Genomic DNA, 24726 nt, shown 5'->3' with positions numbered 1-24726 from the left:
AATTTTCTCAAGATCACTGAGGCGATCCTGTGTCATGGTGTACCTATATACTGTTGATCATGGTTATCTTATGTTTGTTCATAATGTAAAAATGCATTATGAATATCCATAATCCTAACCATATAGAGAATTTAAGGCTGAGTATCCTTTCAGGAACTACTTGGGGCACCTTTCTCCCATCGCGATCTTGCAAGCTCTATGCGGGGTGGCACAATTTGGGGCACCTTTCTCCTATCACGATTTTGCAAGCTCTGTGTGGGTGGCACGATTTGGGGCACCTTTCTCCCACTGCGATATTGCTAGCTTGGGGCGGGGTGGCATGATTTGGGGCACCTTTCTCCCATCACGATCAAGCCAGGTGCGGCACAATTCGGGGCACCTTTCTCCCATCATGATCTTGCGAGCTCTGAGCGGGGGTGGCCGAGCAGGTTCTCTGTTGTGCTGCCCCAGTGAGCGTTTCAGCCGTAGGTGGCAGCCTATATCGCCTATACCAGGATCTGCCACTGCACATGCTTATCTTTCAGGATGTCCATGCATCATCTGCTGTTTTGCATCTATTCTTAAAATACTATGAAAGCACTCAAAATCAAGATCCAAAGTGAGAATAAAACCTTTGTTTATTATAATGTTCTATTATGCTACTTCATTATTATGTTCTGCGTGTTACAACAAAGAATGAGTCAATCTAATTGACACATATACCTTTTTCAACATCAAACATTGAATGTTCTAGTGACACCGTTTCATGGCAGACAATAACTACTGCATGTTACCCAACCATAGACCTCTTCCGACCTCTTAACCGAACCTCATCCAATTTTTTGATGACCGCAGGGGCCTTTTTGGATGAAGCAGTGTAACTTTTCAGAAGTCTTTTAAACAGAGCCTCTGTATTGGGGTGAGTGCTGAGAAATGCTTTCTCTAACACATACAAGTCAACACCTTTATCCTCAGGCAGGGCAGAGATGAAACTCAACCCAAAGTCAATCAGAACCAGGTTGATGTTTTTGTTCTCAGCTCCATTGACCAGAAGCATGTTGGATGTTGTGAGGTCACCATGGACAACATCTTCATTGTGCATCTGAGCCAGGATTTCACCCATCTTGTCAGCAAGAGTTTGGAGATGTTCTGTGGTTTCTCCTGATGCTTGAGCTGATACAATGTGGTCTCTTACAGATACTGAGTGAACAATGTCCTCCAAGAAGATGCAGTGGGTGGTGTAGTCAACAAAATAAACAACTGGTGCGTTAATACCTAGGACAGAGGAAACAAAAGAAAGTGTCACAAAATACATATGAATGTGATTAACAATATCACTGACTATGCATGCTTTCACAGAAACCATTAAAAACCAACTATATAAATTCCGTGAAAAATTGTAGGGGTACAGTAAAACATTATGGGGCACAGTCTGAGTTTCGTTTGTGTGTAACTGTTAATGTTTCACAACAGAGCATGTATATACACAAGCAGGCATTAAGAATTACTAATTCATAAAAGATTCTAAATACAGGACACCTTCTCTGATAAATCTTTTTCAAGTTATTATTTTAAAATTAACCTTACAAGCAGCACCTAATAACATCAGTCCTGACTGATCTCTTTTATAAGCCAGAAAGCCACTAATAAACTAATAATATATTGATGACGCTTTATTCCATTTGCCATTAACTAACATATAGGTTAAGTAATTCTTAACAAAATAGCAGTTCATCAACATTTGTATCTATTAAATCAAACTTTCAAATGAATGTATTTTCAGTTTTAACTATCTGTTTAGCTTTGTTTAATGCAACAATGCTTAATGTCAAGGTAATTCATGAAAGTTGTAAAATGTTAATTTTCTATAACACGCACATCAGAGCATGTGAGCGAAGCATTGAGCATAGCGGTGATAATTCCACCTGAGCGGAGAGCGCCTTTTTGAAGATTCCACTCCGCTCTCTCAGGCCGCTCAGTGCCGCACGCTCAACCCAGAATGCACTTCGTGATATGCTGGTTTGGGAATCTGCGAAATAAGCAATAGGCCTGATGGAGTTCAAACATTGTTATAGTGAAGTTGCAAACCGTATAGCCAAAATAAACGCAAAGTATAAATCAAAGAACGAGGATATTGAAAGAGAGTGTGGTAAGACTGTGAGAATTAGCAAATATTCACTATTTGATAATAAATTAATAGATAATTATGATATCTTGTTGTTTTGCCATCATGTAAGTACAGGCCAGCTAGATGCAGGCCCGGTTCTGCAGGGTTGCGAACGTTAGAGCACCCTCAGTTGAATATGTAAGCTTAATAATACTGTATATTGGCAAAGCATTTTTCCTTGAATTCCGGCGAACACACACAAAAAAAAACCCTGCATCAAAACCAATAAACACGTATGATCTTGCAGACCAGTGTGTCCTAATTTGCAGGCATAGCATTCTGCTTTCATGCCTCTATTGTACAATTGAGCATTTGATTAGTAAAGATTTCCGCTCTCATATAGAGAATTTATAGCGGGATTATCTCACTTAATCGACCGCCTGTTGCTTTCGATTTCTGCTTTGGGATAAAGTGGCACATAACTGCTAGTCAGTTTCCCAATGCCAAATCCACACCTTAACGGTAAGTGAAACATAAAAAAAAAATTACTCTAGATTAGTGGTTGCAGATAATATCTTCTGACATCGTTTGCTGGATTCATGCGCAGAGAAAAAAAGCTATAAATTATTGTATTGTATTATTGTTAGAAAAAAAAAACAACTTAAACGAAGGCGGTGTAATTTGTGAATACAATTATTTAATTTGTTTTGGGATCATTAAAAATAATTTCAATCTAATATATATATTTGAAAAAATCTTTATTCAGGACAAATATTTTGTATTTGTTAAATCCATGGTTAAACCTTGCTGTACATATAAAGAGCACATGCACAAGACATGATCGTTTGATGCATATAAAGTCCAGATTCACAATATGCTGCTTTAAAAATATCAAGGAAAACAAAGGGGGCACATGGTATCTACTAATTTAATAATTATTAATTACCACAGTCCTTTAGATTGCATTTAAATTCGTACATATAAAATATATGTTAATAAAGCAAAAACACTGAAAAAGAGAAAAACTTTCACTTAGGATGAGAAATTGCTCATTTTAATTTATAGACCCAAAGTCTGATAGCATTAAATCAGTAACCTATTAATGTATCAAATCTACAATATAATCAATCCATGGAGACAACTGAAAAACAATTATAAATTTCACTTTTACCTCCAATATTTTTCCTGGTACCAGTCCTTGTTTTCATTATTGCCATAAATGACTCGAAAAAACTTTTAAGTTTAAAAGATTGTGGTTTTCTGGGTCGGTTGTATCACTCGTGCCCAGTTTAAACTGAAAAGCGCAAATCTGCGCATATGCGAGTTTCCATGCCAACACACGTGTTTTATCACTTCTAGAGGCATGTTTGATGACTTGTTTAAAGTAAATAAAGGTAATTTAGAACTGAAAAATATTAAGGCATTATTTGAAGATATGTGATAACAGAGAAATATTTGACTGATTACAAATGATAAGGAAGGTCTGGTTGTCTAACAGCCGTTGTAAACCAGTCCAAAATAAACAGCAAGATTTTGTAACAAAAACACAGCAATACAATCACATAATTTCAGATGTGTACATTAGTAATCATTTGATAATTTAATAAATGTCAGCCTATAGTCTATATTTCACCCAGCCACCTCAGCCCATGTGGGCAAAGGGGTAGTTGCTCGGGCCACTGTAGCTACCCCCTGTGTACGTGCTTGGAACCAAGTATACTACAGAGAAATTTAATGTCAGAGCGGGATTTGAGCGAACGCTTTTTTACTGGTGAGCGTGAGCGTTACTACTTGAGTGGAGCATCTGCTTGGGCCATGAGCGGTTGAGTGGAGCGCACACGCATGGAGCGGGTTATTGAGTGGAGTGTCACACCGCTTCGCTCACATGCTCTGACGCACATTAAGTAGCCTACCTCACAAAGATGAATTTCTGCCTAAGGCCTAAATGCTATTTTTTTAAAATAGTTTTTCTGTGAAAATATGCACTTGATCAGTGGTTCTCAACCTTTTTACTTTTTTTAATTAATTTTATCACACATTTGCACATATACAGTGAAATTCTTTTTTTCACATATCCCAGCTAAGCTGGGGTCAGAGCACAGGGTCAGCCATGATACTGCACCCCTGGAGCAGATTTGAGCAAGGGCCTTGCTCATGGGCCCAACAGTGGCATCTTGGCAGTGCTGGGGCTTGAACCCCCAACCTTCTCATCAGTAACCCAGAGCCTTAACCGCTGAGCCACCACTGCCCACTTTGAAGCCACCTCTACTTATCAGAAAGTCTAAACACGGCCATGGATGCGCGCTCTCTCTCTCTCTCCCTGTGCGCTGTGTTTGCGTGAGAGACTGCTATCATCGGCCTTGAAAAATGCCTTGAATGGCCTTGAAAAATGCAAAAAATAAAAAAATAAAAAATAAATGCATATATTACATTTGCAAAAGTATAATGAAGGATTAAAAAAAAAAGATGATAATATAAAAATGATTTTTGGAATTTGCCTACCATGCAGCGGGATTTTGCATAGCCGTGAAATACATGACACTTGATAAATTTTTTGCGGTTGAACTTGACAATTCGCAAAGAGTCCTGCAGCCGCTTGATAGTCTCATTACAGTTTGATTTTAATTGATTTTTTTGGCAGTCTTGCAGTGCGTGGTGGTATAATGTCATAGAATTTCCAAGAATTTTGAAGATCCAAGAAAAAGAAACCCACTTGGCACGCGCACTTGGCCACACGAAGCTCCATTCCTTCTCTGTTTGGTGCGCTTCATCTTCACGCAGTTGTGCAAAAAAGCTCAGATTTCTTTCGGCACGGGATTACGAGTTGAAGGCGGTAGTGGACGGTACATCCATGAGTTGTGTGCAGGATGGTCAGAGAAGAGCCTAAAAACATCAGATGTGGATTTGGGGGGGGGGGTTGGGGGGTGAGTATAGCGCTCGCAGCCATGTGAGAGCTGTCACTCGCCGGTGCACCAGTTTTCCACATTCGCACGCACCGATTTTTACTAGCATCTGCGAGTGAAACACTCGCACTTTAGAGCCCTGCACGTATCTTGCAGGTGCCGCTCTTAATAATACTAAAGCACTTATTAACACTAACCAAGCTTTTTGTTTACGGATATATAACAAATAATGAACATGAAGATAAATCAACACATTTTATGACAAATAACTGGGAAACTGGGAAAGCATTAAAAGTATCCCAGTCAGCACATTTCCTTTGGCACAGCTTTGGCCCAAATACACTGCGTGCCCAATTATTAGGCAAATTGTATTCCTCTGGATTAATTTTATTGTTGCACAAACACAATGCTCTCAGTCAATCCAAAATGTTATTGAACCTCAAACCTGAATGTTTAACAAAGAAAAAGTGAGTTTTGTCTTTTTCAGGGGAATATATATGTGTGCACAATTATTAGGCAACTAGTAGTGTGCACAATTATTAGGCAACTAAATTACAAAAATAATTTCTCACAACTCAATTGTTTATTTTCATTTTTTTTTTTTTAGAGTAGGTGCAACAAAGAAGTAACACAAAATGACAATTAAATAACATTTTTGGTCTTTCAAAAATATTCAGTGACCAATATAGCCACCCTTCTTTTCAATAACTGTCATAAGCCTTTCATCCATGGAGTCTGACAGTTTCTTAATCTGTTCAAGATCAACTTTCACTGAAGCAGCAACCACAGCCTCCCAAATGCTGTTCAAAGAGGTGTATTGTCTTCCCTCACTGTAAATCTCACGTTTGAGAAGGGCCCACAAGTTCTCAGTAGGATTTAAGTCAGGTGAGGAAGGGGGCTAAGTCATTATTTGGGCATCTTTGAGGCCCTTGTTGGCTAGCCAAGCAGTGGAGTACTTGGATGCATGTGATGGAGCACTGTCCTGCATAAAGATTGTGGCCTTCTTGAATGCTGAGGACTTCTTCCTGTACCACTGCTTCAAGAAAGTACTTTCCAGAAATTGGCAGTAGGTTTGAGAGTTGAGTTTCAGTCCACCTTCAACTCGAAAAGGTCCAACTACCTTATCCTTAATGATAGCAGCCCATACCAGTACCCCTCCTCCACCTTGCTGGCACCTGACACAAAGTGGTGCCCTGTGTCCGTTAGTGATCCAGCCACTGGCCCATCCATCTGGTTCATCAAGAGTCACTCTCATTTCATCTGTCCATAAAACCTTTGAAAAATCTGTCTTCATGTATTTCTTTGCCCAATCTTGACGCATCAACTTATGAATATATTCAGTGGTGGTCGTGTTTCAGCCTTCTTGACCTTGGCCATGTCTCTGAGCACTTGGCACCTTGTACTTCTGGACACTCCAGGTAGGTGGCAGTTCTGGAATATGGTAGCATTGGAGGATAATGGGTTCCTGGTAGCTTCACGTTTAATTCTTCTCAAGTCTTTTGCAGTTAATTTGTTCCTTTTCTTCTCCATGCATTTTTTGCGCCCCAGTTCACTATTCACAACAAAAAGTTTGATTGTCCGGTGGTCACACCTCAATAATTTAGCTATTTCAAGAGTGTTGCATCCGTCTGAAAGGCATTTTACAATATTTGACTTTTCAGTGTCAGTTAAATCTCTTTTTTGGCCCATTTTACCTGAGGTAATGAAGCTGCCTGATAATTATGCACACCTTGATATAAGGTGTTAGTCACTTTCGCCACACCCTCTCTCATTACACAAGTACATACCACCTGAAAATGATTGAATCCAATAAGCATTCAAGTGTATATGGTTTGGAGTTGGAAAATGTGCATGGAAATAATGATAAGATCAGAATACTCACTTTCTTATTGGGTATGCAGTGTAAACAGCTGAAATGTGTCCCAGCTCAGAAAGTCAATGGCGGCCCAAATATGGTACAGCTATTTTTGGCCAGAACTGAACCAAAACAGTGCAATAACCAGTAGAAAGACAAATAGGAATTTAAAGAAGATAAAACAACAACTAGACCAACCAATGGCATTGTTGAACAGGCTGAGATATGGACTCTTACACCTGCCTACATGTGTTTATCCAAGTATAAACTACATGTTAACCTCAAGTTAACATTTTCCATGGGTTGCCATAGCCAAGCCAAACATGGTTCTCTGCTATGTGGTGTCATCTGAACCATATACCTCAATGCCAGTTGTGACCCAAGAGAAAATTCTCTCCAATCCTAAAGCTTTGGAAAAACATTTATGGTGAAAGTTTGGCCCACATGTGTTTAGCCATGCCAGATCTAGGCCAAATATGACAGCTAACTTCCAAATTTGGCCCAAAGGTTCTTGCAATCTGGGATTACACTCTTATATAGCATTAAGGTTATAATGAACAATACAGATTGCTTAGCATGTGGCTACCTCTGGTGGACAAAATTGGTACTATTTCAACTGCTTTAATAAGCAGTGAATCAATAGATTTTTCTTAAGTTATAGGGCCCCCAAGCATCATAAATTGATGACATTTTGCACATGACCTCAGAATGTTCTGTCATCTGTGTGTTTTAGGTTTAGTTAAATTAGTATTTCACTCACATGATACAAGCCAATTAGTCATTATAGGCCACACCCAAAAAATTTTTGGCTTATAGCTTCGGGACGATTTCACAAAATTATTTTGATAAATTTTTGTTAAGAGGGTCTGTAGATGATGTTTACTTAATTTCAGGCGAATCGGGCAAACGGCCTAGGACAGGAGGTCCTGTTGATTATGTATTCCAATTTCCATGCAAATCGGACAAACGGCCTACAAGGAGTTCGAAAAAGTAGGTTTTTTAAAAAATTCAAAATGCCAGAAAATTGTTATAGACGGAAATGAAATCGGAGATATACGTTTTGTAAGGCTCAATTCAATGAATCAGGGGGAAAATAATTTTGATTTTAGCCCTTAAGGTTCCAGAGATATTAGTGAAAACACAAAAGTGCTTATTATAGTGCCACCTAGGGGCAGATGGGTATGTATGCGCCTGAGTAGTGACGTGGAATTGGGACCATCTGGCCAGGTTTGGTGTGTCTACGATTTACGGTTTCTGATGCCCAGATACTTGGAAGAAAAAGAATAATAATAATAAGAAGAAAATCAGTATACAATACAATAGGGTTCTAGCACCTTCGGTGCTTGGCCCCCTAAAAATGCACCTTTAAGTTTTCTTCTGTTTTTTTATGTGTTATCCAACATAAAGGCCTATCTCAAAACTGACCAAGTACTCTCTTCTAGTACTTTTATATCTCAGTGCTGCCTTCGACACCATGGATCATTAAATTCTATAGGACACGCAAGAGAATTATGTTGGCATTTGTGACCAGGCATTATATGGTTTAGGTCCTACAGTATTTATCAGACCACTACCACTTTGTGTAAACAAGGAATTGTCAAGCTCAAGTATAAATTGCCGCAGGACTCAGTATTAGGTCCTCTGCTTTTCGCCTTGTACAGTATATACTTCCCTTGGGAAACATTATCTGGAACCATGGAATTAATTTTCACTGTTATGCCAATGATACTACGCTTTATATTTCCTCAAGACCAGTGCTTGAAATTACTTTATCTCTGATCGTGTCACTGCATCACAACTCTACTCTTATTAACATGGGGGAGAGATGATGCTGCTGATAAAAGAATCAGGTTCCGAAGTAGAGAAAAAAATATTCAGAGCTATCTACGCCTGACAGTTTCCCAAGTTATTACAAATAAATTCAATAAATTCACACACATGATATTTGGAAATATAATGTTATTTTAGTCATACATGAAAAAGGGGCTAGAGTTTAAAAGCAGGAGTTTTGAGAGCATATTTTATCATTCAAAATCATTTATTTCAGAACAGCATATTTATGCCGTCACAGCTTTTGATGCAACGCATAGAGTTATAATAATCCATTTATACATTTGATATTTGTAATTAACATTAATTTGATCTTAAATAAAGTGGACAGTGTTTAGAGTTTTAGGAGTTTTGAGCATTTTAACATCCAACTTATTTAACTCCACATCTTATGTCAATTCGATCTTGTTTTGATGAACAGGTTAGAAGTCATTTAAATATATAGCCAAATTAATACAATTCATTGCAATCAATTCACAAATATTATATTTGTTATAAATATTTTATTAGATGGAAAATAAAATGGTTGGAAAAGCTGCACGATACGTGATGCCCGTCAACTTAATGCGCATCTCATCGCTGCATCGGGTGTATACAGTGTAAATAGCTTCCTTGTAATGAGAGCGATCTAGTTTTTTGTTATGAGCTGCTGCAGTCTTGAAAGCTTTGATGCTGACATTATCCAGCCTAAAAGCCTCTGACATAAGCAGTTTGTGGTTCTAGGCCAGCCAGCTTTTGACTGTTGGTGGAATACGGGCATAAGACAATGATTTGATCAGGCTCACCCGTGGCCACACTAGTGTAAAGTTAAGTTAATTTGGGTGTCATGTTTGATAGCAATCTGTCCTTTGAAAATCACATTTCCAATGTTTGCAGAACAGCATTCTTCCACTTTAGAAATATTGCTAAGTTATGACACATGCACTCTGTTTCTCATGCTGAAAATCTAAGTCAGTTGGTTCAAAATGCAGCAGATAGCATTCTTACTAGAACAAAGAAATATGATCTTAACAGCCCAATATTATCGTCACAACACTGGCTGCCTCTTAGGTAGTGGTCGACTGATATGGGATTTTTAATGGCCGATGCTGTTATCCAGAAAGCAAGGTGGCCAATAGGCCGATACAATGTCCATATCTCACACAATTTAATATTTAAATTAAAAGCCATTTTGAATGGAAGTCAATGGGAGTTGTTGCTAGGGAGCTCTAAATGGTTGCTAGGGTGTGGCTAAGTAGTTTCTAAGTAGTCTCACCAAAGTCAATGGAATTTTTTGGGGCAGTTTTTTGCCCCTGAGGGGTACATTGTACACCCAATCACTTAGAAATGTCATAGCACACCTCTCCTCAAAAAGCCGGTTGAACTGACACCTCATTGAAGGGTGTACGACAAATGGTGCTGGACGAGTTAGGTGCTGAAATTTTGTATGGAAGAAAAAGAAGAATAAGTATGTGAGATTATAATAGTGATGCCTTGCAAGCACCACTAATAATAATAATAATATGTATCTGATGATAATAATAGTGATGCTTGGGGGGGTCACGTGACGCCATGCGGGAAGCAGACGTGCGAGTGACTAGCTCTGCGCACTTTGCTAGTTTCTTTTATTATTTTCATGTTATAATCCGGTGAGATTCGATACACCCAGTTACATATTTGCTCTTTGAGGTAAACATGGCAAAGAAGTCAAAATCCTCAGACTCGGAGACATTAAAAGACACTTACGTGCTCAAGCTGAAACCTCTGGCGGCCCTGCGAGCTGGGGACTCGTTTTGGAAGGCAAGTCGGGAGAAGAAATTCAGCGTCAACTGTCCAACATCTTGGTGATGCTGACGAAGGTTGTTGCTGACTTGGGGGATCTCGCTGTAATACGTCGATCGATTACGGCGATGGAAACAAAATTCTCTTGAGTTGGTCACAAGAGTGGCAGATGTTGAGAAACGGATCGATTATCTGGAGTCATCGGAAAGGGAATTATCCGCTAATCCGCCCGCGTCCAAAATAGACTTGGAACACGTTTTGGAAAAACTGGAAGATTTCGAAAATAGGAACCGAAGGAACAATATATGGATTGTTGGAATTCCTGAGCATGAAGAGGGCAGAGATATGGTGAAATTCCTGGACGAGCTCTTCCCGAATCTGCTTGACATAACAGGCCATAAACTGGAAACCGGGTGAGCTCACAGAGTCCTGGCTCGCAGATCTGCTGAGGGAGACAGGCCCCGATCAATTCTGGCCAAATTTCTGAGATCATCCGATAAAAATCTCGTGTTGCGCCAGGCGAGGAGCAAAGGAAAGCTCTCTTGGAAGAATCACAATATTTTCTTGTTCCTGGATTTTGCAAAATCGACAAGAAACGCGATCGGTTCAAGGAATGTAAGAAACTCTTACATCAACAGAAGATTGCTTTTGCACTGATGTTTCCGGCCAAACTGAGAATAGACACCAAGGATGGCAGCAAAGTATTTTTATGCCCCAAAAAGGCACTGGCCTTCATACAAACTATGGGTGAGTAAACCATTGGGCGTTTCTTATGTGAATGGACTGACTTGCTGTTCAGTGTCTTGGCTGTCTAAGGAAGCTGGGCGGCATTTTTGTTTCTTTTTGCATTGGCTCCGCCTAGCGGCTGGAGTTTGTTTTGTGGCATGACTTTTGCATTGACGGAGGATCGCTTTTGCACTGAAGTTCCCAGCCAGATTGAGAATGGACACTATGGATGACTGCAAAATATCTACATGCTCACATAAAGTACGTCTTTTATAAATTTGATGAACTGAGTAAGTCATGGTGTATTTTTTTACGAGGCCTCTGAGTGAATTTGACTCTTGATCATCCGAGGAACCAGGATGCCTGTTTTGTTTCTTTGTGTGCTGGTTCCGCCTAGCGGCTGGAGCTTGTTTTGTGGAGTGGCACTGCTACGGGACAGTTGTGGATGAATCTGTTCGTTCTTTGTGCTTATGCCTCCTGTTGGCTGGAGTTAGTTTTTGTGGAGTATTTTTAAGGGACATTAGAATGATTACGTCATCTGCCGCACTCATAATAGCCGGCTCACTGAACAACTGTTTGTCTGTCCGAGGAAACTGAATGGCTTTATATCAGCTGGAGTTTATTTTGTGGAGGAACACACCTTCAAGACAGTTCTGTGAATGAATTGTAGGGCTTTACTGGTTGTTTAGATCAGTGTTACTATCAGAAATAATTAATAATTATTTCTGTAGTTATTAATATTTAAATTAATTAATTGGATCTAACTCATTAAAACCTCATATGGGGCTCCAGTAAATGTAGTGTGCTACGTTTAGGAGCAAGTTTGGTTATTAGCAATAATTAATAATTATCAAAGATAATTACTAATTATTAAAATCAATAGAACATTGATGAGAATCAATGTTAGCTTTTTTTTAATCCTTTAAAATCAACAATTATCAAAGATAATCGTTAATTGTTAACATCGATAAAACATTAATTAAAATTAACACTAGCTTATTGATCATTCAAATTCAACAATCATCAAAGATAATTATCAATTATCAAAAATCAATAGAATATTAATAAGGATTAACTTTGACGGGGCACCACCCTAGAATTAGGGACTAATAACCAAATAGTAAAACAGTCTCAATATTAGATTGTTTTCTTAGGAAAATCGACATCCGAAGAATATCGATTTTCGGGGAAAAAACAATGAATGAAGGTTTGAATCCGAGCACTGACATCCCGTCAGCATGACACAGGCGTATGCAAAACAAACCAAAACACTTCTCTTTGTAATATAAACAAAGTTTATTTATGCAGTAATATCAATTAATAATTAATACAATGCAGTCAATAAACTTCCGACTTACAACTACAAACTAAACAGTGATATGATTAGATATGGATATAAAAATAATCCTATAACACATAAGGTGTGTGTGTGACTGTGTGTGTGTGTGTGTGTGTGTGTGTCTCAGTGTGGTTAGTGAGAGAGACAGATTATCAAGTGACTGCTCAAAAGCTGATTTCGCGATAGCTGGAGAGAAAACAGCTGTGTTCAACACTCAGAGACGCAGTTTTACGAGCCTGCGTTATTTGACTCTAATGGATGAACTCAGCTGCTGTCTCACCCGCGATGGTGAAAATGCACAACAATCCAATTTGGTTGGACCACAATACAGCAAAACAAATTTGTGATAATTAATACCCTGAGTATTAATAATGAGCGGACATGGCGGTCCGTAAACTGTACAAGCAAAAACCTTGAAACACAAGAATAACACACTATAATATTCTATCTCTGCCCAGACGTAACCTCTTACTTGAATCGCATGAGGACACAGGTAGAATGTGTTTTCCTCCGTCCTTTAACTTTGACCCGGTTCCTTGAGGCTCGGGTGATAACGGGAGGCCGTTTCCATCCTTGAAGGGATGTTGCAAGCCGCTGGCACCCCTCATGATTTAATTTTGGGAGAAGACTTTAATTTATTGATGGACTCAGTCCTTGATCATAGTGAAGCAAAAGTGTGTAAGCCCCCTAGAGCAACATTGAGTTTAGAGATGTTGCCACACACAGAGAAAAAGAAAACATATAGTTGGCGCTTTAATGTATCCCTTTTGCAAAATCCTGATTTCCAACAAATGTTAAAGACTGAAATCAATGTTTATATGGAGACCAACTGGTCTTCAGTATCTTCTGTGGCGTGGCTTGGGAGGCACTTAAGGCTGTTCTTAGGGGTCAGGTCATACAGTATGCCTCATTCATCAAAAAATCCAAAGCATGAGAACTTGTGGAGTTGGAAGGAAATATTAAAAGTGCCGAAGCAGAGCTGAAGCGCCGAATGTCGTCTGATGGCCTCAGAGAATTGACCCGATTAAAATACAGATATAATACTATTTTGTCATGGAAAGTGGAGTTTTGGTTATTCAGGGCAAGACAGTCATATTTTGAGTCAGGAGACAAAGCAGGGAAGCTTTTGGCTAGATATATAAAGCAGAGAGAGTCTTTTTCTACCATTCCCTCAGTGAAATCTGCTGGTGGTGAATTTTTTACCTTGGCCATTGATATTAATAATGCTTTTAAAGAATTCTATATTGATCTTTATAGCTCCACATCTTCATCTACTTATGAAGATATTAGAAACTTTGTGGAACCATTAGAACTCCCTAAATTGACGACTGAGCAAAAAAATTCTCTTGATTCTGAGATAACCTTGGAGGAGATTGGCAAGGTAATTAAGGCCTTGCCTACAGGCAAGGCTCCTGGGCCAGACGGCTTTGCTGCTGAATTTTTTAGATCTTATGCTACAGAATTGGCTCCACTTTTGTTAGAAGTTTATCCGGAATCATTAAAGAATGGAAAGCTTCCCCAACCATGACACACATGGATCAGTCTGATTCTTAAAAAGGACAAAGATCCAAGCGAGTGTAAAAGTTACCATCCAATTTTCCTGATCCAGCTAGATGTAAAAATGTTGTCAAAAATTTTGCCTAACCAATTAAGTTATGACATCTCTTATACATATAGATCAGGTGGGGTTTATTCGGGCCGTAGTTCTTCTGATAACATTAGGCGTTTCATTAATATCATGTGGTCAGTAGCGAATGATCAGTCTCCGGTCACTGCCATATCACTTGATGCTGAAAAGGCGTTTGATATGGCAGAATGGGATTATCTTTTTAAGATTTTGGAAATGTATGGGTTCAGGAGTACATTTATTGGTTGGATTAAGTTACTTTATAGACACCCTGTAGCGGCGGTACAAACGAATGGATTAATTTCAGATTATTTTACTCTGAATAGGGGCACCCGGCAGGGCTGCCCTCTTTCCCCATTATTGTTCTGTCTTGCTCTGGAACCATTAGCAGCCGCGATAAGAAAGGAGGATGATTTTCCAGGAGTGGTGGCGGGAGGTGTGCCACATAAGCTTTTGCTTTACGCAGATGATATTTTATTATTAGTCACTGACCCCACTAGATCTATGCCTTGCCTCCACAGAATGATCCATTCCTTCTCTAAATTTTCGGGATACAGAATTAATTGGTCTAAATCCAAAGCTTTGGCTCTGACAGCGTTCTGCCCAGTAATGGCTTTTCAGCCGGGTGCCTTTCAGTGGCCCAAACAGGGCATTAAGTATTTGGGTATTTTATTCCCAGCAAATGTATGTGATTTAGTTGATAAGTTAATTGAGTTAATTTTGACCCTTTAATAAAAAAAGTTTGAGTGATGTGGAAAGGTGGGCTTCATTACAATTATCTATGATTGGGAAGGTTAATGTTATAAAAAATGTATTGTATTTCAAAATGTAACTACCTATTACAGTCTCTCCCCACTGAAGTTCCCCTCTTTTATTTTAAACAATATGATAGTATTGCTAAATCTCTTATCTGGAATGGTAAATGTCCTCTAATGCATTTTAACAAGTTACACAGGCCAATTGGCAAAGGTGGGTTAGGTCTCCCCAAAATATTGTTTTACTATAATGCTTTTGGTCTCAGACATTTGGCGTATTGGTCGCTTCCGCCTGAAAGAGCTCCTCCCTGGCTTTTTATTGAACAGGAGGTCCTTGCACCTATCTTGCCATTGCAATGTCTTCCTACCAAGCTGCCCGGAGCAGTAAAGACACATCCCATTATCTCACACATGCAGTTAGTGTGGACAAAAGTTTCCCGTGTGCTCAATTCGGACATTTACATGAACATTGCCGCAAGTATTTGGTTAAACCCTAAATTGTGTATTAACAAGTCCCCTTTTTGCTGGACAGAATGGATTGAGAAGGGAGTTGCTACACTGGGTGACCTGTATGAAAATGGAGCATAGAAATCCTTTGAAAATATTACACAGCGGTTTGGGATTCACAGGCCTAAATTCTTCAGGCACTTACAGCTGCGCCATCTACTTTGTACCATCTTTGGGTGTAGTACGCAGCCCCCTAAAGCTGCAGACACTCTTGAGATGGTACTAGCGTCTTTTGGAAAGGGTCACGAGGCTTCAGCGTACTACTCCTGGCTAATTCAGAGTCTAGGGGACGGGGTTTTGACATCTCTCAAGAAGTTATGGGAGAAAGACTTGAATTTAGTACTGGAGGATGAAGAATGGGGTAGGACAAGTCTATGTCAAGGGATGCAAGGATGTGCCTCATTCAATTTAAGATTCTGCATTGTTTTTATTGGACTCCCTCCAATAAAAGGGAGGGGGGAATATTTTGTTGAAAGTTGATTTCTTGTTTTCATGTGCTGTTTGTGTTGATTTGAGTGTGGAATCAATAAAAATTGTTAATGACAAAAAAACAAAAAAAATAATAATAGTGATGCTTTGCTTTGCAAGCACCACTAATAATAATAAGTATGTGAGATAATAATAATGATGCTTTGCTAAAACAAGCACCACTAATAATATAAGTTTAAATAGTAGATGATAGATAGCATTTTTTTCTGAATTCTGTTGTCATAAAATTTGTGTAATTTATTTCTGCATGAAGAAATTGTTAATATAATAGTAAGAAAATAATAGTACGCCAGGGATGGAAAGAGTAAAAATCAAACTCAAGTAAAAGTACAGTTACTTCCCCAAAAATGTAGAGTGAGCAGAGTAAAAGTACCTGTCCTAAAAACTACTCGGGTAAGAGTAAAAGAGTAGCTCATTTAAAAGTACTCATGAGTAGTGAGTACTGGGTTGCGAAAGCTATGCCCCATTATAATAAACACTGTATGCAGCAATTTCAAAATGTAGCACACATACCGTAATTTACATTCCCTTTATAGCTGTTTGCCAGAAAGAATGAGAAATATAGGTATTTTATAGGTATTTTTGACTGCCAAATTTTAAAATACATCACTTATCTATGATAAACACTATATGAATGTGATTCCAAAAAATAAAAGGGAGACATGATTACAGAGATGAAAAAACCAAAAAGTTATTATACACTGATCACCATTTTAAACAGTAATGTATGGAACAATTACATTAAAATCAGTTTATGTGTAGGGTCTAAATTTCCTTTAATGCCAACAGAGCGAGTTATTGTTGCGCATAAAAGCAATTTTAAAACAATGCAAAGAATGCAAAAACAACTACAAATGCATAACAAGACTGTCACGTCACGTCCTGCACAATAGAGGGGGTATAGAGCAGGGGTGGGCAAAGTTTTTTTGTACAGGGGCAACATCGGGCTTTAAGTAGTACAGTATATGTGGGACAGGGTTGGGAGGGTTACTTTTTAAATTTATTCCACTACAGATTACAGAATACATGCTGTAAAATGTAATTTGTAACATATTCCGTTAGATTACACAAGGTCAGTAACATATTCTAAATACTTTGGAATATTTCTTCAGCACTGGTAGATTTTTTCAATTGTTTTAACTATAAAAACTCTGCCAGTACAGTAAGAAAAAAAAATACACGTTAAAAAAACATTCACTGAAAAACCTAAATATCTTATGCAGTGTTGTTTCTAAAACAAGATAAATCAAATTGATCTTGTTTTAAGGATTTTTAGATATTTTTACAGGAAAACAATACAAAAATTATTATCAAGAATACGATTTTTGCCCTAATATCAAAGGTCTTATTAGAAAAAAAAATCCAACATAAAAAAATATGATTGTGCCTGGTAATATGTGCATGTAAAATGGCTAGAAATAGCATTTTAGCTTAGCATAAAGCTAACAATTTTTCTGCTCCAAACTTACTTCAAACTTACTTCTCTGTCTGCTCGTATGAATGTAACATATTATAAGAAAGTGTTTCACTGCTGTTCAAATGCTCCTTGGATCGCATCATTTATATGTATAAATGTTTTCCATCTGAAAGGACTAAATATTGCAAATGCATAAAAATGCAAACTCATCTCTTCAGTAATCAAAATACTTTTTGAATGTAACTGTATTCTAATTACCAATTATTTAAATTGTAACTGCAGTGGAATACAGTTACTTATATTTTGTATTTTAAATACGTAATCCCGTTACATGTATTCTGCTACTCCCCAACACTGTGGTGGGCATTGTATTCCTTTTGAGATACAATGTTCTGCATTGATTTAGTTCTTGTATCTTTTAAAGGGATAGTTTACCCAAAAATTAAAATTCTCGTATCAATTACTCTCTCATGCCATCCCAGATGTGTATGACTTTCTTTCTTCTGCAGAACATAAAGTTTTTTTAAAGAATATCTCAGCTCTGTAGGTCCATACAATACAAGTGATCAGACCATTATAGCTCCAAAAATCACATAAAGGAAACATTAGACATCCATTAGACACCAGTGGTTAAATCCATATCTTCAGAAGTGATATAACAGGTGTAGGTGAGAAAAAGATAAAAATTTAAGTCCTTTTTCACTCTAAATCTCCACTTTCACATCTAAAAGTCACATGTGGTGCCTGTTTAGTTTAACTTTCACATCTGAAAGTAAAAGTTAAAGTGGAGATTTAGAGAGAAAAAAAGGACTTACATTTTGTTCTGTTCTGTTTCTTTAATATAAGTCAGTGATTTTATGCAGCCCGCCAATCACCTTTATCTGACCTTCCAAAGAATTTTGATAAAATTGTGGTAAACATCCGAACGCTCTCTGAGCAAAACTCATTGGCGAGTTAAAAAACACTCAAAACGTGCAACAGCATCGGTGCTCGTCAAGCTATCCGCGATCCAGTTCCGGAGAAGCGTGCGTTTAATCTTGTCTGGACATAGTCCCACTTCCCTCTTCTCCAAAACATGAAGCAGTAACATTGGGTGAGCACATTTTATCGCATCTTATTCACTCAAATGTATTTATGCAACTGCTTAGCTGCTGGGTGCCAACCCGTTCTCATTCCCTAAGTGTCCAATTTTGACGCTTGTGCAGAAGCTGTCTGTGTCTGCATAATGACGCCAAAGTTGCCTCCTGGCATCCTCTCCTTGACACAGTGAGAAACCCCATTGTTTTCAATGAGAAAACTTTGTCATTATTTATCAATCTTTTAATATTATTTTGTGTGTTTAACCTCAATGTTTTATAATACTTATGAATATATTAGTATGATATCACATTATACAATCATATATAATATTTTAGATCCCCTAACCCAACCCCATTTCTTAACCTAACCGATAATCAACAATATAAAACATTTAAGAGACACTTAGATATTCATAATTTGATATACATTACACTATTTACGGATATTTTTAAGCACCCAACCACACATTTATGCCTAAACCTAACCAGTTCTCAACAATAGAAAAGACGTAAGAAGCAGATAAATTACAGTCACGATCATTTATTTAAAAAAATGCACTATAATATTCCAAACCATATGATGGCATTGCGTGAAACTGAAGGTTTTAATCAGTAAAAATATTCCCCCTCCATGAAGGCATCCTGATCCTGTGTCATCCTGATTCTACCGGCACATCTCATTCAAAAAATACACCTACATCCAAACTTGAGATCGTTGTAATTGGTCACAAAAAAGCGAGAGCCAATGGCATAATCGCTGAGTCTCTGACATCAAACCCGTGTCATTACGCTTGAGGTGGCAAATTTTGAATGTGTTAGAATGAAACTTGTGCAGGATGTGTTACCGTGGATGCTGGGTGACCGTGATCGGTGACTAAAAATTTACATTTAGGTTTGTTCTTCACATAAAATTATTGTAAGACTCGGAATACACCCGGAATTAAATGGGTCACTTCAGCAGTGAAGGATGTGTACAGACAAATTTAACAGACAGATAAACAACAGATTAAATTTTAACCACTGTGAATAAATGTTGCTGATTTCAAATGAAATTAAAATCATTCCCCCAACATATGTCACGATGACAAAATTGTACCTCAATGTATAATTAAACGATGCTAAAATTCTAATGACTATTGCGTCAGTCAGTTGACGTCAAAGGTTTCTCATTGAAAAGAACGCACTTGCTGGATGCATTGTAAAACTGCCGCCAGAAGGCACTTTCGGTGTCTATAGATTGATGCGCTGGGCTCTTGCACAAGCATCAATCTTTGACACCTTGGGAGTGAGAACGTGTTGCGGGTGCAGTCAAAACTACAGACTTAAAAAAAAAAATAAAACCTGTTACAGAAGTGATGTTAGCTCATATGCACAACCTTTTTTCACAAGAGGCAAAACTTTGATTAAAGACGAACCTTCAAAGAAAATACATAGGAAAATTTGCTTTTAATCTCCATTCTTTTCTGTAGTGCTCGTGAAAAGATCATATGAATTGTCATTGAACTTGCCTATGCATAAACCCTGACAGTTTATGGTTCTACATCGTTCAAAACCCTGAACATCATCAAATCAGTTTGTTCAATGTTTCTAATGATTATTGTCTGCACAAGTATCTGGCTCAGATAAGGAAGGCAAATTTTGCCCTCACTGAATGTGAGGATAATGAAAATTTTAAAAAGGAAAAACAGACATAATGCTCTTTTTTCAGTTTTAGGCTACATTTATTTTGTGTAAAAAGATGGTTCTACATTAGATTGGCATTGTTCTCTTATGCGTGTTGATATTGACAAAGATACAGTCTTTGGCAGATCTAAATATTCCTTCTCAGTTTTCATTTAAAATAAAAACATACAAAGTAGGGTTATTGTTAAAGCTAATCAAAACCTATTTGTTAGTTGAGGTCTAAGGTCATATTTGTTCTTCAGCCAGATCTTAAGGAATTTATGGCCAGACCTTGAAAATGTTATTTAAATACCTCTTTTAATGTAATTAAATACAATTTTAATGTAAATAAACACATTAATAACCGTTTTGTTTTTACATGTTAGTTACAATAAAAGTGTTAGGTAAGTTTATAAATACGGATAAAAAGTGTATAAATCCAAAGGATTATTTACTTATTTTTAAATAAACATATATTGCGAACAAAAAGAGTACCACCCCCTTTAAGAAAATATTTGAGAACTTCTTAAGAATTTTTCAAGAACTGCACTTAGGAACGTTCTTACGAACTTCTTATCATTTATTTTAAGAACTTTCTTAATTTTTTAAGAACAATTTCGTGAATCCGGCCCCTGGTCTGGATGTAGGCTAAATATAGAAAATTACTCAAAAATGTATCATCGATATCATGGATTTTTTTCCTGACAAATACTGAGATCGTTTTATTCCCCAGTAAACAGAAAAATGAAATTTACCTCAATATGCTTCTTCAAATTAGATGTAGAGTTCATGCTGATATCTCAACTGGCTTGAGCAAGCTAAACTCACATGACACGATCAAGCAATCTGCCGCCTTCATTGTGAAAAGCCCTTTTAGGTTCGGCCGTTGATGTTCAGGTGTTGAAATGTTGCTTGACGCATCCTCCACATTCATCATGATAGCGCGATGGGTGAAAGGTGCCATGTGTTGTTCCCAGCAGGCTACTCAGCCTTACAGGCTCCATATGGTTAGGATTAGTGTGGGGGCGGGGTTAGGATATATGCTGCCTCCCAGAAACAAACTGAGGCACCTTTGTACAACGGGCTCAAGATAGCAGTTAGTGCTCCTCCACCTGCAAGTATTCTATGCGTGTTTTGATTTGATGGGAATCACGAGACTATCGTAGCCAAACACATTGATGGATAAAAATAAAATAGGAACAGGGAATTAGCAAACATAGACAGAGGGAATATAGTGCAGTAAAAGTACAGAAACAGCCCTTAAAATGTACTCTAGAAAAAGTATCCCATTTTAAAACTACTTTAAGTACATTTCATGAGAAAAACTACTTAATTACAGGAATGAGAGTATTTCTAATTCGTTACTTTACTCCCCTGCAGTACACACAGTAGTCCATCAACCATGGATGGCATATGTGCATTAGCAATCGCATTTTCTCACAAAAGACCGAATCAAATCAATTGTACATACAGTACACAGTGAATATGGCATTTACGCATAAAACACACGAAGAGCTTTTACTATGAAGTTGCATACAGCATGGGTCACCTGCTTGGATTGTTATGGACTGACCGTCATGATTTGTGAATTATTAGAAGAACTTTTGATCCTGACTGATGGAATTTGCACTTCAGAGGAAGATATTAGTTGAACGCTCAACAAGAAAACGTTGGATTTTCATGAGTTTCGTGAATTACATCTGTTTAAACAAAATATCCACATACAGTATTTGCATATGGTAAATATATAAATTTGATTGATATTTGCCTTTTTATCATTAGACAAGAAAGCTAAAAGTTGCAGGGAACTGCTGAGGAGAGGCTGATCAAATACGCTTTAGAGGAAGAAATATGAGCGCTCCACAGGATGCTGGATTTGCTCAAGTTTTGTGAGGTTTGTGTATTCCATGTTTAAACGAGGTATCCGCTAATGGTATACGACATTAGTTTTATTGATATTTGCCTAGGGGATTCATGTTACAGGTACCAAATGTGGGCGACATCATGCCAAGACATTGATGATGCTGAATTGCGAATGGATTTTTTTTTATATATATCGAACGGTGTTGCCACGGCGACACGATAAAGTAACGTAAAAAATGAGAAACAGGAAGTGTCTCATATCTTCTGTGTGCAATGTGTGGTTTAGATAAAAATTTGTAGCTCAGTGGTAAAATATGCTGGCTACCACCCCTGGAGTTCACGAGTTCACTAGTTCGCTAGTTCGAATCCCAGGGCGTGCTGAGTGACTCCAGCCAGGTCTCGTAAGCAACCAATTTGGCCTGGTTGCTAGGGAGGGTATAGTCACATGGGGTAACCTCCTCGTGGTCGCTATAATGTGGTTTGTTCTCGGTGGGGCATGTGGTGAGTTGAGCGTCGTTGCCGCAGTGGATGGCGTGAAGCCTTGGTAACCGTGGTAACACGCTCAACAAGCCACGTGATAAGATGCGCGAGTTGGCGGTCTCAGACGCGGAGGCAAATGAGATTCGTCCTCTGCCACCCGGACTGAGGCAAATCACTACGCGACCACGAGGACTTAAAAGCGCATTGGGAATTGGGCATTCCAAATTGGGAGAAAAAGGAAAAAAAAATATTGAGATGTATGTTTAGTGTTGGGGGCTAATCACACGGATGTGACTATTTTGGGTCATGGTCATAGAGCCACCACCTGGCAAACAGAAGTGTGGCTCTTCCAACAGACTTTAAAATAGTCCTCTTATATTTACCCAAATTGCTTCAAAATTGTTTAGAATAATGTCAAATGCCAAATGCATGTGTCCACCTTGCATTGTTTTCCAAAAGCCACTGGGTGGAAATGGACCCATAGTGCTTTGGCCCGTTATCGCTGCTTGCAGCTATATTTTTTGTAATGCCTTAGATATATAGCAAAAGTCGTAAATGTGTATGCCATTGTGAACTCATCCCATGAAACATCCGTCACATCCAATATTATCGGCAAGTCTGGCCATTCCTGTATAATCTGAGTCGTCTTTAAAGCTTGTGCAGCAGCTTTGGAGCAACTGTGCTGGCTGACTCAGGCGGCTGCTCTCGATTCGCTGTCGCACTACTTTGTGGCATACATCAGGCGGTGGCGGCTTCTAAAGTCGGCCCTGTTTTAGATAAACAAAATGAGATTTCACTTGAATGCCTGCCAGCTCGCGAGCAGGGGGTATGCATTCTGTTCCTCTCATGTACTCTCAGGAGAAGAGCAACGGTCGGTGAAGATTTTCACTAAATAATACTGTGATGAGAGCCTGCGGGTCGGTCTCAATCACGAGATTTTACTGTGTTCAAAGGACTTTTTTATTGTTTTACTCGCCAATTTTCAATATTTATTATGGTTTTATTATGCAAATGTTTTATCCATCCTATTTATTGGTTTTGTTTTTAACTCTCATTTAAGCTCATTCTTATGTATTTATTCAAAGATTTTGTATTTAAGAACGGGGAGATGAGGGTCAATTTTATTTAAAATAATGGTTTGTTCCAATTAGTGAAGGTGAGAAGATTGTGTATTTAAACCAGCCGCCACTAGGGGAAAGGCAAAAATATGGATGACAAGTGTTTGAGCACATGGACAAGGTTATGCCAACACTGCTTGAGTGCAAATATACTCCGGCCTCAATTGTTTAGGGAGGGGAGTAGGTACTGCTGTTAGTACCAAAAACAGGGATAGTTTTTAGACTGTTTTTTTATTATTTTATTTTTTATGTAATCTTGTTTTTATGATTGCTTTTAAATACTATTTATTTGCACATTTTGCACCTGGATTAAACATCTTTTTAGAACGCCATTCCTTCTCTCCGGTGTGATTCTCCTGTGATCACAAATACATTAGATTTCGGTTTGCTTCTCACCAAATTGCACTGTATGCTTTCAGAACAAGGCATGAGTTGCATACAATATTTTATTAGACTTCTGAATTATATTCTGTGTCCTTTTGAAGCTTGAAGAGGTGGTCACCATAAACTGTCATTGTATTATCCCTGAGCACAAACTTTTTTTCTAAATTTCTCCCTTTGTAATAAGAAAATAAAAGAAAGTAATATGGGGTTATAACAAGGGTTGTGTAAACAATGACTGAATTTTATTTTTTGGGTTCACTATCCCTTTTAAGGGACTCCTTTTTTTGAAGCAGAATATTCAGTCATTGCTACTGTTTAACAATTTATTTCGATTCAGTTCTATAAAATACAGTGTTTTCTAGCTTTATTAGTGTATAATAGGTATACATATACTCTATTTAATGTTGACACCCTTGTTCAACCCTAACGAAAATTAACCATTGTTTAACTATAGTAATAGTGTACTAACCATGACTGTAGTAACCATGTTTAATTTAGTGGTTAGTTACGATGGTTTTGCATGGCTTAAACACACTAAGCACTGGAGATATTTGTATACTAACCTGCCCTCCTGCAGCGCAATATGGATCGCACCTCCTGCGTGGTTCTGCGGCGCGTCAGTTTCTCATCGACAGCAGGGTGGCGATATAATTTTGGGAATCTCTCTTTAATAATTACGGACCGGCCCAAAAGCCTGCCTCTATAGACACGGGCTTCAGCACCCTGTTTAATCAACTGTGCCTCTGCTAAATAAGACGACGCATTGTGTTTAGGTAAGTCTGATTGTGCCATGTTTCTAACCAGAATCTTTGACTGCCACAATGTGCTTATCTGCTTCCGGAAAA

General features: G+C 38.2%; 1 protein-coding gene across 1 annotated transcript; it reads right to left on the bottom strand.

Annotated features, from left to right (window-relative positions):
* Nucleotides 1-599: 599 nt before the first annotated feature.
* On the bottom strand, nt 600-24726 carry tp53rk (TP53 regulating kinase). Its single transcript, XM_051676675.1, has 2 exons — nt 24445-24726; nt 600-1254 (listed from the first exon to the last, which is right to left on the bottom strand). Exons 1-2 carry the CDS (start codon nt 24671-24673, stop codon nt 770-772), a joined length of 714 nt encoding a protein of 237 aa, XP_051532635.1. The 5' UTR covers nt 24674-24726; the 3' UTR covers nt 600-769.

The sequence above is a fragment of the Myxocyprinus asiaticus genome, chromosome 37, assembly GCF_019703515.2.
Source record: "Myxocyprinus asiaticus isolate MX2 ecotype Aquarium Trade chromosome 37, UBuf_Myxa_2, whole genome shotgun sequence".
In the NCBI taxonomy this organism is placed as follows: Eukaryota; Metazoa; Chordata; class Actinopteri; order Cypriniformes; family Catostomidae; genus Myxocyprinus; species Myxocyprinus asiaticus.
This window is presented reverse-complemented; position numbering and strand designations above follow the sequence as displayed.